Source organism: Equus asinus, chromosome 10 (genome assembly GCF_041296235.1).
Source record: "Equus asinus isolate D_3611 breed Donkey chromosome 10, EquAss-T2T_v2, whole genome shotgun sequence".
In the NCBI taxonomy this organism is placed as follows: Eukaryota; Metazoa; Chordata; class Mammalia; order Perissodactyla; family Equidae; genus Equus; species Equus asinus.
The window spans coordinates 12619499-12633066 of NC_091799.1; the positions used below are offsets into that span (position 1 = coordinate 12619499).

A 13568-nucleotide genomic window follows, 5' to 3' on the forward strand; every position below is an offset into this window, starting at 1 on the left:
GCTCCTGCTGAGGCTGGCCCAGGGGTCCCCCAGGCCTGCTTGGTTCCTGTAACACTGCCCACGGCTCTGGAACAGCCCAGCAACCCACAGCACTGCTTCTCGCCAGGCCCCCACCAACGACCGTTCAGAGACGCTGGGACTGATCCGTGCCCGCTCCAGGGCCGCGGACTCCCTGAGGGCAGGCCCTGCATCCTTCCCGCATCAACAAATGGCTATTTGGAGCTGCCCCCGGGCCAGGGGCTGCACTCTCCAAGACCCAAAAGACTGACTCAAATGAGGGACTTTCCGTCCATGTGGGGAGACTCAAGGACAGCAGCCAGCCCACGCCTCCACATCAGCTGGGCCAAGGAGCCAGGCAGGAGGCCTCAAGTCGGAGTTTTTGCAAGGCTGGCTCTTCTGGAAAATCTGACAGCAGGTGAGGGCCGAGTGGGGAGCTTGAGCTGGCCAGCAGGTGGCAAGGGGCCGGCAGGGTTACAGAAGGCCGGCCAGGCTCCGGGCCCTCCCCCCGCATCTCCCATGACGACCCCTGTAGGTGGCGGGTGCTGAGCTGGACAGGCCACCTCCTCACCTCCCCGTCTCCATCACAGCAAACAGGCCACAGGCCAGCAGAGCCACTCGGAGGGAAGCAGCTGCGAGGGCTGATCTGGGCCAGCATTCAGGGCGGTGGGGACCCAGGCAGGCCCATGTCCCTGAGACCCTGAGGATGGGGGTCCCCAGGGTCTGTCCTCTGGGCAGAATCCTAAACCTTCAGGGCGAGGACATAGCTGAGAGGCACGTGGTTTAGCTCAACCAGCTCATTTGATCAGGTGGGGAAACTGAGGCCCAGAGAGCCAAAGGGGCGTGGCTGAGCTCTCAGGGCAGTGGGCAGCTTAAAGCTACAGGCTCTGGAGTCAGACAGCCCCTGAAGGCTATGTGGCCCTGGGCAAGTCCCTCACCTGTCTGGGCCCAGCTTCCTGAGCCCTACACTGAGAAAGACGAGCGAGGCATTGGGGCGGATCCACAAGGAGGTGCCCATGGCACCCTCCCAGCTCTGTCATAACACCTGCCGCTCCCGCGCTCTCCGCAACGTGGCCCAGTCACGGGGATTTCCTCCCACTCCGTAGCCAGTCCCAGGTGCAGGGAGCCCCGGGTGAGGGTGGCCCCGCGAGGGGCGGGCCAGAGTGCAGGAGGGGGCGGGCAGGCGGGGGGTTCCTCCGCACCTGCCTCCCCACTGCGGGGGCGCGGGAATTAATTAGCGAATGTTTTGTGAAGGGCCTGCAGCTCTGAGCGGCGTCGTTATAAATATTGTGGTTTTATTTATAGACACAGAGCGGGCAGGAGGCAGCCGGGGACTGATGCCCTGCCAGCTCCATCACCTTCTAGATGGAGTCATGTTGACTTACGTTCCACTGGCGCCGGGAAGCCTCGGGCGGGAGGCGCCTGTGAAGACAGGGCCTCGTTATCCTCCCAGCCCGAGCCCGAGCCGGAGCACGGCGGGTGGAGGGGCGCCCAGGCACAGGAGGCAGAGGAGGCCAGGCTGGGCCCCGCACTGGGGATGCCCAGGGAGAGCCCTCCCCAGCAGCCAAACACACGATGTGGGGGGACTCAACGCGCAACATAACAGGGTCCCCAACCTCAGGAGACCTGCTGACACGAGGGCGAGTGGTCCCTCTGCCAGAGTAGGACACCCCCAACATGCCACAGTGCCCAGTGCCACCCTCCTGGCGCCCAGGGCTCCTTGGGTGGCAGCCCCTCGGCCCTGCTGCCTCCTCTGCCAGCTGGCAGGGCCCTACCTCGTCCCCTGTCCAGCCCCCAGGGCAGGCCTAGATTTCACCAAAAAGCTCTGGCCGGCGAGCACTTCTCAAGGCCTGGACGACAGACCGGGAGGGGGGTGTCTTGCCAGAGGTCACTCTCTGGTGACTTAGGGGCTCTCCAGCTCAGAGGACACGTCCCTCCTCCCTCAGGGGACTCAATCCACGACAAGGAGTCTGTATATGAGAATGATCACGTACACACACACGCACAGGCACACACACTGCTCCCCAGTCCACCACCAGCCAGGCTCGGTGCTGCCACCTGCCACGTTCCTCCCTACAAGCCGGTCGGGGGAACCTTGCCGAGGTCCCCACTGTACGTATGAGGAAACTGAGGCTCGGCGAGGCAACGCTGACAGGGTGGCACTTAAACCCAGTGGGGGCTCTTTCTGTACAGCGGAAACATGTGGAGTCACACATGCCTGTACAAACACACACACGTGCACACCAGACCCTGCTGTTTCCACACTCCAGCCCTTCCGAGTCAGGAGATGCGGTGCAGGAAGCCAAGGGAGGCAGAAAGAACAGGGAGAGGCCTTCCTACAGGAAAAAGAAGGAAGCAGAGAGATGGGGGAAGTGGGGTGGCCCCCTCCAGCCTGGGTCAGTGTTACCCTAGGTGGGGGGGGGGGGTGTCAGGTCTCCCCCATCAGACTGGGAACCCCCCGAGCGTGGGGCCTGCCTCCTCCATCAGACCTGGACGGCTGGCAGGCCCTCCAAGCCCTGCCACCGTGGGCTCCAGCAGACAGGCCTGGGCTCAGCCTGGTGGAGGGCCAGCCCACGTGGCATTTCTCACCTGGGCCTCAGCCTCCCCCACCCCGGAATGCTGCGGAACGAGTCCCCCGTTGGCTGCCTGTGAGCACAGGCCCCTCGCCATTGCCCCAACACCAGATGCTATCAGCCTGCACATCCCTCATTAGTGGTGGAGGTGGGGTCCCCGTCAGCCCGAGCCAGAGGGGCCCCTCCTGGGCTCTCCCTGTAGTCAGCAGCCGGGTGCCAGCCCCGAGCTGCGCCCTCACGGCACCGCACTGGGCAACGCCGCTGGTGGGGCCTCTGTCTCCCCACCTGTAACAGGTGTGACCTCGAGCCTCGCCAGGGGGTCGGGTGACAGGCAGCAAGCCCCTCAGCACAGATGCCTGCCACAGGGCTGATACTCCGGAGGGCTAGGGCTGGCCCTGGAGCCAACAGCTCGCACCCTTTATGTTCCTGACCACGGCTGCATTGGTGCACGCGGCCCCACTTCCCCAGGCCACCACACTCCCTGACTCACACAGCCAGCAGCCCCGCCACTGCCAGGAAGCCTTCCTTGCAGTGGACAGGACAGCAGAGGAGAGGAGCTGTCTCAGGACGGTGCCAGGGGATGGGCGGCAGCACCCAGCTACAGGCTGCATGGTGGCAGGTGGCAGGGTGCCTCCAGACCCCCTGGGCGGATGGACCTGGGAGACCACAGACCACAGAGCACCCTGCAGGGCCAGACTGAGGCTGCCCTGGGGCCACTGGTCGCTCCTCCCGCGTGTAAGGCTGTGGACTGGGCCCACAGGTGCCAGCACACCCAAGAGGCCACCACCTGGCTGGGGAGCCACACGCCCAGGAGAGCGTGGGTGAGAGGAGCTGCCACTGCACGAGGATGGAGCCCCCCTGCAGGAGGCCTCGCCCACCCCCATGCCGTCCTCAAAGCTCTCAGGGCGGCACGGACCCTCCAAGGCCAGCAAGGCCCAGCCGTGGGATGTGTCTGGGGCACGAGAGAGCGTGCGGGAGGGTTTCCACTGCTCACTCATGATTCGTAAACCCAGGAGGCGGCAAAGGGGAGGCGGGGCCTGATGGGATCAGGCATTTACCTCACAGCCCCGTAAATCAGGTCTCGAGCCGCCTGGTACCTCGGGAAGGCACCCAAAGCAGCAGATTTATCCGTCAGACATGAGAGCAGGGACAAGAGCGACGCACAGCCCACACGGCTCCAGACCCGGCGAACACCTGCAGCCCCGCCCTGCCTGTGCTGGCCCTGAGCCCTCCCCAAGCGCCCCACCTCTCTGCCCCCCGCTTCTCCATCAGGGAGGTGTGGGGACAGCATCACGGCACCACAGGGGAGAGGGAGTGCGTGGAGGTGGGAGCGAGGTGCCGCACACAGCAGGTGCTCCTGACAGCTGCTGAAACAAGAGCCGATCACTGCCGGGCACTAGGGGAGAGGTCAGTCCAGGTGACTCCAGGTCTCCCCAGCCCTGCGACTCGGCAGCTCCCCTGGGACAGGACACAAGTGCCACTCATTCTCCCCCAGGCCTTGCGGGGAACAGGCAGCTGGAGTCTGATGACGCCCAGGCTCACAGGTGGGCAGGCTAAGGAGGCTTCAGGAAGGGGTCAGTGTTTACTGGACAGTTCCAGGGACCCAGAGAGGGTCACTCTCTGGGCCTTGGAATGGCATCTATGCCCTGGAGTGTGCCACATCTGCTGATACTCCCGGCCTCTGCACATGCTGTTCCCTCCAGCTGGGCACACACTCTGCCTGACCCCTTCCCATTCTTCGGGCATTGGCTTGGACATCCCCTGCCTACCTAAGCCTTGCCCGCTGCCCATGGCTGGGTCAGGTGCCTCCTGTGGGCTCCCACAGTGCCCATGCTCCCCCTAAGCCATCACTGACCACACCTGGGGGCCCTGCCTGGTTATCTGACGCTCACTTTCAACACACAGATGCCCACAGCTCACGGCTGTACCCGCCTGGCACCAGAAGCAGTGAACTCAGCAAGCAAGTGGTCTCAGGCGCTAAGCCAAGATCACTCTGTGCTGTGTGCCTCCAGGGAGCCGCGAGCCTGGAGCTGCATGCCGGGGCCCCACCTCCCCCCAGCACACTGGCGCCGGGCCCTCTGGCCAGGCTCCACGCCTGGGCACACACCGATCCACTGCCCACCACACGCCTGTCCCCTGCCCAAGTTTCCATGCTTCAGGAACAACATTGCACTAGCCACCTCCAGCAAGCCCTCCCTGACTACACAGGGCATCCAGAGGAACCGGGGCTGGGCACACACCTGCCCTGGCTGGACACACACTTCCTCTGCCCTCCCACTGGCCTAAAGGAACAGAGTCTGCACTGGGAGCCCGAGGCCCGGGTTCCAGCCCAGCATGTGACCCTGCACAAGCCCTGGACCCTCTAGGCCTCAGTTTCTCCAACCTGCACAAGGAGGGGTGGGCCAAGCATACATGAAACATGCACCCTGATCAGGAAGGCCTGGTGGGCAGACACCCTGCAGGGCCCAAGCCAGCCCCCACAGCTCAGCGCTGAGCCCACAAGGGCCCCTCTATGGGGTCCACGGACCACTGCCCCTCGCCGGGAGTGGTGCCAGCTGCAGGAGACAGGGGCTGCTGCTGAGCCCCCCACCTTCCTCACTGCACCCCACACTCGCCCCCACAGCGTCAAGAAGGAAATCCTGCAGGACTATGTGGCCCAGCTGGGGTTCTGGTTTCTCAACAAGAACAACTGGGGCTGGGGACGTGCGAAAGGAAAACATGAATGGAAAGAGATGAAGACTGCAGCCATGGCGAGGACAGTCCTCGGTGGTGAGATAGCAGCTCGTGGAGCCCGTCAGGGGCCGGGAGCAGGAGGCAGACAAACACTGACCACGTGTGGCCACAGGAGCAGCCAGAGGAGAGAAGGGAACAGAACACGCAGACCCTGACCCCAGACAGCAGCTCCCAACCCCACGAGGCCTGAGAGAGGGACTCAGCAGGCCGGCGTCCACGCCCCATTCAAACCTGGATGCAGAACATAACCCAGAGAGTCCGCTCAGAACGCAGGAGTCACCACACCTGCAGGTGAGGAAACTGAGGCCCACAAGGGAACAGCAAGGGGTCGGGAGGAGGTCACACTGCAAGGTGGGGCTGAGGACTCGGACAGTTTGACAATCTGAATGGCCTCAGGGGAGTGACCTTCCATGCTACCCACACCCCAACCCGCCCCTAACAAATGTCACCACCAAAATCCAAGGCCAAGAGGCCTGCGGCTTGAGGGCCCAGGTGCTGCTGGGCACGTGCACCAGGTTCGCAGGAGGAAGCAGCGTGCAGGACAATGCTGCCCCAGCCACCCCCAATCAGGGCTGTCCCCACAAGGGCCTCCCTGACAGTCCCCTTACTGGACAGCCAGGACACAGCCCCAGGACCCACACGCACTCGCTCTCCTGGGCTCCCACCACACCAGCCTCGCTCCATTCCGAGCCCACCACCCGCCTCCAGCCTGAGGCCTCCCTGTGGTTCTGCCTTTGCCCATCTTCCAGAGCCCACACATTGGGCCGGGGCCTGCCACAACCTTGAAGGGGGGGTATCATCAACGTCTGTCCCTAATGGGGCTAGAAGTTGCCAGCAGGTACGACCCAGGCCACCTCTTCTGTAATCCCAGAGTCTAGCATACAGCAGGCACTCAGTAAAGATTTGGGGAGTGAGAGCAACGCCTGGCTGGGGGATCTGGTTCGATCATCGCCCACAGGGACACACTGCCTGCAGTGCAGCAGTGGCTTCTGGAGTGAGTGAGCACCCCATCACCAGAGGTATGCAAAGGAGCCGGCCGCCACCAGGGACGCTACAAAGCTGCCAAGTCCAGGGCTGGACCCTGTGCTTGGGGACTTTGGGACACCAGGAGGCCATGTGGGAGGAGGGTCGACCCGGCCCACCCAGTGCCCGTGGCCTACCTTCCCGCTTCATGCCCATGGCCAGGCACTTCTGGTAGCGGCAGTACTGGCAGCGGTTGCGCTGCCGCTTGTCGATCAGACAGTCCTTGTTGTCCCGGCAGGTGTAGGTCAGGTCCTTGCGCACCGTCCGCTTGAAGAAGCCCTTGCAGCCCTCGCAGCTGTATACCCCGTAGTGCTTGCCTGCGGGCGGGGCCGGGCCGTGAGCCTCCCGCAGTGCTCCCGCGGGAGGGGCCAGCCCTGTCTCCAGAGCCCTGGCCTTCCGGCTCCATCCTCTGGGGTGAGGGAGCTGGCCCTGCTGAGCACCGGGGCCCAGGGAGTCCCCACCCCTCCGGATGAGCTGGCGGCCCCGGAAGAGGGCATCGTCGGGGTTTGGGGTAGGATGCGAGGGGTCCTTTGCCCAGGGCACAGCCCCGAGCGGAGCATAGCCTACAATGCCCCCTGTGTCGTCGTCACCACCAACTGCCGCCCTCTCTCCAGAAGCCTCCGGACCACCCTGCCCTGACGTGCAAACTCTGGACGGTCCAGTGCGAGACGCCTTCGGAGCTCGAGTGCCCTCGGCGGCCTGGCCAGGCTCAGGCCCCCGCCCCTGTGGCAGCCTACCTGAGGAGCGGTCCCCGCAGATGGCACAGATGTGCTTGGTGAAGGATGCCATGTTCCCTGAGGGGTGGGCCGGGACCTTGAGGACGCCGTTCAGGCCCAGCGGGGGCTTGATGTCCTCGCTGCTGCTGACGGGGTTCATGGGCGAGTTGAGCTGAGGAGGGGGACAGCGGGGGTCAGCCTGGCAGGTTGGAGCCAGGCACCCGGGTAGCACGTTGCAGAGTCCCCCCAACAGCCCTGTGTCACAGCCCCACTTTACAGAGAGAGAAACCGAGGTTCAGAGAGGGGCCCTGCCCACCCCAGGCCACAGAGCCCGAGAGCAGCAGGGCCCAGGCCCACCAAAGGAAGCTAGATGCTGCTAGGGGAGCTCAGCCAGGCTGGCAGGGCTGCCCTGCCCTCGGGGCCCCACCTGCCGGCTGACCCCAGGCCTCAGGAGGAGGACCCCACAGGCCCCTGTTCACGCTCCCTGCCCCTCACCCACCTAAATAAGAACCACCCCCCATTACTGGGCGCTCCCTCGACAGGACAGCGTGAGCTCCGGCATCCACCGCTAAGGCCGGCACTTCGGGATACCCCCAACCCACAGCCAAGCTCTGAGCCCTGTCACGGCGGGGAGGGGGGAGAGCAGGGGCCACCCCACAGGCCACAGTGCCGGGGCCTCAGCGGGCACGGTGGGGGTCTCTACTCTCACGACCCAAGGAGAGAGGGACGGGATGCCCCTCGGGCGTCCACTGCAGGGACACCCTCCCCTCTCCACACGCCCCTCCGCCCCACCCTCCCGCCTGACGCCGCGCCAGGAGGAAGCGTGGGAAACTCACCGGTCACCCTGGCAACAGCTGCCGCGGCCGCAATGACACAGCAGTTTTGGTTCCGCTGCGTCCACCCCAGCTCTCCTGCCAGCGCCCAGGGCTGAGGCGCTGCCCGCCGCCTCCCACGAGCCAGCCTGTCTGCAGGCGCCGGGACCCCGGCCGGGCAGCGCCCTGCAGCCCCCGCACCCCCAGCACCCCACTTCTGCAAACCCCTGACAAAGGCGGAACCCAGGTCGCGTGGACATCCCGGGGATGGGCAGCAGCTGCTGCACTGCCCCCTGGTAGCCCCAGGCCCTCCTCATGCGGGAACCCACCTCCTTCCTTCCCCACGGACCCCAACTCCCATCCCCCTTTCTCATGGGACAGGAAGAGCTTGGGGCTCCAAGTATACAAGGCAGAAACCGGCACAAAGCCTCGTTGCATGGGGTCCTTGGCGCCTGCAGTGCATCCTCCAGCCCGGCCAGTCCAGGGCCTTCCTCCACCCCGCAGGGGACCATGTGGTTCCGCGAAGACATCTGACCCCCATGGCACTCAGGGGGCCGCAGGGAGGCCAGGAGGCGGCTCTGACCCCTTGGGGCTGTCAGGACACAGGAGCCGAGGGGGATGAGAGGGCATCTGGGGGACCCCAGTGCAGAGCAGGGCAGCCCTCTGTAAGTGGAGGACACCCCCTGTGTGCCATCGCAGGTGTCAGGAGCCTTCCCAACTCAAAGGGGAACTAGGAAGGGCCACCAACCAAGGAAGGCAAGTGCTGTGTGCCAAGTGCCACTGTGCGAGGGCTCTGCACACATGCTAGTCTCTCCCTGCGCAGAAAACCCCGCAGGGGAAGCGCTGCTCTCCCATTTCCCAGATGTGGACACGGAGGCTCAGAGAGGGCAGGGGTCTGGCCGGGGGCAGAGCAGGGGTTTGAGCTCAGAGTGAGCAGGTGGTGACACAAAGGTAATCCTGCATGCTGCAGAAAGGGAAACTGAGGCCCCGAGAGGATGGGCTTGCCCAGAGCCACTCCAGGGATAGCATCATCCCACACTCTTCAGTAAGCATCCAGCCAGCCAGGTGCCCAGAGGCAGTGGAGAACACAGCCCTGTGCCCAGCCCTGCAGGGCTCACTGGCCGGACCCAGGGGGGCCAGGAGGAGGGAGGGGGGGAGAGCCAGAGCTTATCCTAGGGCCTCTGGATTCTGCCTCCCCCACTCGCTGTGTGACTTGGGGGAAATTACTGAATCACTCTGAGCCTGAGGTTCCTCGTGTGCAAAACTGGAATGATGTGAGTGTGCCTGTCTGAGGGCTGATGGCAGGACTGCCTAGCCGATGCGCGGCAGCGCTGACAGCGGAACGAGTGGACCCAGCTCACATGCCACCAACAGCAGCCGCGTTGGCGCTGGGGCGATGGCAGATGGGCGGGCATCCCAAACGGCAGGGCTGCCAGAGAAATGTTTGGTCCCAAAGGGCCCAACCGCAGGGAGCCACTGAGGACCCGCAAGCAGGAGGCCTCTCAGGGCTGTGGGAGTGGCCACGAGTCGGGGGGGCTGGATCCTCCTAGCAGCACCGAGGGGAGGAGCCTGGGCCTTCCCTCTTTCTGTGGCCGCCCAAACCACACCGGGTAGGCAGGGCCACCTGCCCTGTCTCCTAGCCCACCATGTGCAGGCCCTTTGGACTGGTGCCTACCTTAGGTAAACTGAGGCAGGGCCGCAGCAGTAGGGAAAGCCGGCCAGGGCCCACCCAGGGAGGGAGCTGCAGGCAGGACGGATGAAGCAGGCAGTCACAGTCAGTGCTGGGGCCAAGCTGGCTCCCGGGCCATGTGCTGGAGAGCCCTGCCCGCCCAGGCTGAGGCTCCCCATGGGCACAGCGGTCAGCGCAGAGGCCTGGGGCGCCCGAGGAGCCCTGCACGTGTGGGACGACGGAGGCGGGGCTGCAGCCACACCCTCACTACCGGCCTGGGCACCCACTTTGCTTCTCTGCCTCAACTGATGGATGTCCCCACATGGCCACCAGGGCAAGGCTGTGCGGGAGCAGGCACCATTCTTCCCCCGTCTCAGCTCCAAGCAGACAGGGCTCGGCCAGGCTCACAGCTCCCAGAACAGGGCGAGAGGCAGCTCTGGGCCTTGTTTCGCCATGTACGCACCCCTCCACAGACCCCGCTGACAGGGGGCTGCCCCCTCCTGTGCTCCACCCGTCTCCCTGGAGCCTGAGGACTCCGCGGCGTGGCCAGGGAGGGGCCCTCCCGTTTCCCCTTTCATAGCCTTGGCATCTATTTCAGTTCCCTCCAGAGACTACAGGACTTACTAAATAATCTCCTGCCTCGCCAGCGCTCCACCTGGGTCTCCGGCCATCTCTCCCACTCCTCCTTTCCACACCCCCCACGCCCTTCCTTCCCAAGCCCACAGGGGCCCATCACCCACGATCAGAACTGGGATGGGAGGCTCTGGGCCCACTACCCACCACAAACCGGCCCTTGGCCTCGCTGGCCTCTATCTGCCCATCGAGGCAGGCAGCAGACCCTGTAAAGTCCACTCGGCCTCACGCGGACGTCCCATCGCAGAGGCTGCATGGCCACGGTGCCCACAACAAGGAGCAGTGGGGCTGGTCCCCCCACAGGCCTGGGCAGGCCCTGCCCCAGAGGCTTTGCTAGGCCAGCGAGGCCTGCATGTGAGATGTCCACGGGTGCCAAGCACTGGGAGGGGCTCTGGGACACGGTGGGAAATGCTCCCTGGTTCTTACGCTGGTGGAGCCCCCAGACCAGGGGAGACACGCAGCCCAGCTCAGGCCGACACCTCTGCTCTGGCTTGGCTGCCCAGACCCTCAGACGTCCACTTCCTGCACGGCAGGGTAGGGTGGCACCCGGGACGTCGACGGCCCTCCGGGCCGTGCACTCGAGCAAGCAGCACCCGGCTGCGCACCAGGCCCTCCTCGACAACAGCAGACATCAGAGAACCTCGCTGGTCCTGGCAACCAGGACTTTGTGGTTGTGGCTGGGGCAGGGCGGGGGCACGCCTCCCCGAACTCCACCCACACCCCCACACATACGGGGAACCGCAGGCTTCCAAGAAAAACTGCAGAAGCCCAGGAGCTGCACTCAGCTCCCAGGGAAGGAGCTAGGCGGGGGGCTGCCAGGGGTCGGGGTCTAAGGCCACCCCGGAAAGGCAGCTTGAGGCCGAGCACGGGGCTCAGATCATGGCAAAACTAACTGCAGCCCAACTGACCAACGGACAGACAGACACACGGACGGAGGACCAGCAGGACAGCAATGAAGGTCTGGGGCACACCAGGTTTGTGCCCCATGCTCACCCCCTCGCAGGCCCGGCTCCTCCTCTGACCCCCTCATCAGCCTCCTGGCCTCTCGCTCACAAGCACCCTGGATTCCACACGCACCCACCACGTGCCAGGAACCTTGCTGGGTGCAGAGAACAACAGAGGACAGGATGAATGTGGCCCCAAAGACCTCCCAGCCCCAGCACCGCCCCACCCCTCCCCTAGCGGCTAACCGTGCCCAGGGCACCAGGCTCCCCCGAGGTTTGGAGCATCACCATCACCCTCGGGTGGGCACCTGGGGCTCAGGCCTCGCACCCCCGTGTACAGGGGGGTACAGCTCCTGCTGTACACGAGCCCTTGGGGCGTCCAGGGCAGGTAGCACGCCTGTGACCAGCAAGGAGCCTGGTGGGCTCTCAGAGCCACTACGTGCCAACTTCTATCCCGGCCCCCTGGGGGCAGGTGCAGGCCCAGTCTTCATCTGCAATCTCGGGGTGTGACATCGCGCAACCAGCAAGAATGGGGGTGGGGCAGCTCTGCTAAAAATAACCAGCCAGGCCCAGGAAGGGGGCCCAGCCTCCCTCATGTTAGCACATCGGGCCTCCTGCCTGCTTCTAGAAGGCCAGGTGACACGAGGGGAGTCCGGGGGCTCTGCAGTGACGCCCGAGGCCCTAGCTCTTCCACATCCATCCCCCAGGTGCAAAGGCACTGACAAGGCCACCCTGGAAAAGCCAGCGAGGCTCTCCACCAAAGCCAACACCAGACAGGCCAGCGGATGGGCAGCGGGCTGGCTCCACACCCCAGTGGCACTCTGGGTTCCTGCCCTGGAGGGGGCGTGGCTGCACAGGCAGCAGAGGGCTTGGAGTCCATAGGAGACAGCTGCCACTATTACTGGGTGGCTCTGGGCAGGGGACCCTGCACTGCAAGGCCCTCCCTGGCAGGCTGTCCTGAGGCACCACAGAGATGGTGGACCAGAGCTCTCCTCCACCACCAGGGGAGGAACAGCTGACCCCGGCCTTGGACACTCAGAGCAAGAGGGAGTCCTGCCTATTCCAGGAAGGGCAGCTCAAGCCCCCAAGAGAGGGAGGCCCAGCCGGGATTCAGGCAAGTCTCCATGCCATCCTAGCAAGAAAGCCACCAGGAACCAGCCTGAGCCGGGAGAGGGACACCCCACGGGGTCCCACGGCCCCTTCACAACTTAGGATCCCGGGAACTCAGGACAACTCTGCAGGGGCTCGGATGAGAGGCGCCTCCGGGGTCCCCACGGCAAGCACTGGACTGAGCCAGGCCCTGCCAGGCACCGGCCACTTCCTGAGCCAGACACAACCCCAGAAGCCAGCCTGCTCCAGAGAAGCATCTGAGCAGACACACAATGGTGGACAAGACCACCAAGGCCAGCAGATGAGCTACGGCCACCTTGGACCCGAAGCCTGGCATCCCCGAGGAGGGACACGTCAGCACCAAGCTGGGACACGTCTCACCCGCAGGGTCCAGGGCCAGGGGGCGCTGAAACCACTTGGCATTGGTATGAGAAGAGACCAGCAGGGAAGGACCGGCCGGAGGAGGGGCGGCTGTGAGGACATGGGGCTCCAGGCTGGTGGCTTTAGACCCGAGGAAGGGAGAGTCGCCACCCCACAGAGCTGCGAGTCACGGGAGCAGGGAGCCCCTCTCATGGGAGGGCCACATGGGGTAGAGGACCGGCCTGGCTGATGGCCTCTGCTGGTCACAGCTCAAGAGTCAGCAGACCTGGGCGCAAACCCAGGCTCAGGCCGCCTCTGCGGCTTTGAAGGAGGAAACGACAGCACCTGCCTCCCAGGGGCCACACGATGCACAGGTCTCCTGCAGGTGAAGCCCAGCCCCGCCCCCTCCGGCCCCGGCCCTGCACTTACCTGGGGGCTGCCAGTGCCGAAGCCCAGGGTAGGTGTGGTGGGCACGGACATGGAGTGGGGGCCCATGGGGGAGCTGATGACGGAGAAGGGCGGGCCCATGCCGTTGATGGGCGAGCTCAAGGAGCTGATGGGCGAGTGCAGCTGTCCGGGGGAGCCGAGCGAGGAGCCCATGCCAGGCCCCAGGGAGGGGTGCAGCGAGGGGGCGGCCATGGAGCCACGGCCCGTGGGAGAGCTGAGGGACGAGGAGTTCACCTGGCTGGAGAAGTCTGCAAAACAAGAACCCACAGGAGCGCTGTCAGCAATCCGCACAGACTGGCCTGCCACCCCTCTGGCCGTGGAGACCATGAGGCCATGTAAGGGCAAGCGACGCCCCAGGCCAGGCCCCAGGCACCCCCACAGTGATCCTGACGGTGGACTGATGCAAATTCTGCCATGGGAGGCCAAGCCAGGGGTGCCTGGAGCTGCCCTCCAAGGCAGCACCCCCACCTGGCCCAGGGCAGGTGCAGGACAAGCAGGCTGACAGCCACGTCCGCATGCACTAAGATGCCTGCTGGGCAGGGAGGCCGGAT

General features: G+C 65.0%; 1 protein-coding gene across 7 annotated transcripts in view; it reads right to left on the minus strand.

Annotated features, from left to right (window-relative positions):
* Window positions 1–13568, minus strand: part of RXRA (retinoid X receptor alpha) — a 102189-nt gene that overhangs the window by 17166 nt on the left and 71455 nt on the right. For 6 of the 7 annotated variants that reach the window (XM_044778435.2, XM_014863324.2, XM_070518416.1 and 3 more), the window contains exons 2-4: window positions 13000–13265; window positions 7064–7214; window positions 6464–6643 (exon numbers count right to left, since the gene is read on the minus strand). In XM_044778435.2, the coding sequence (XP_044634370.1) occupies window positions 6464–6643; window positions 7064–7214; window positions 13000–13265 (597 nt within the window). Of the gene's footprint in view, window positions 1–6463; window positions 6644–7063; window positions 7215–7878; window positions 8001–12999; window positions 13266–13568 lie in introns of those variants that run through there. The other variant, XM_044778438.2, reaches the window with a different exon arrangement.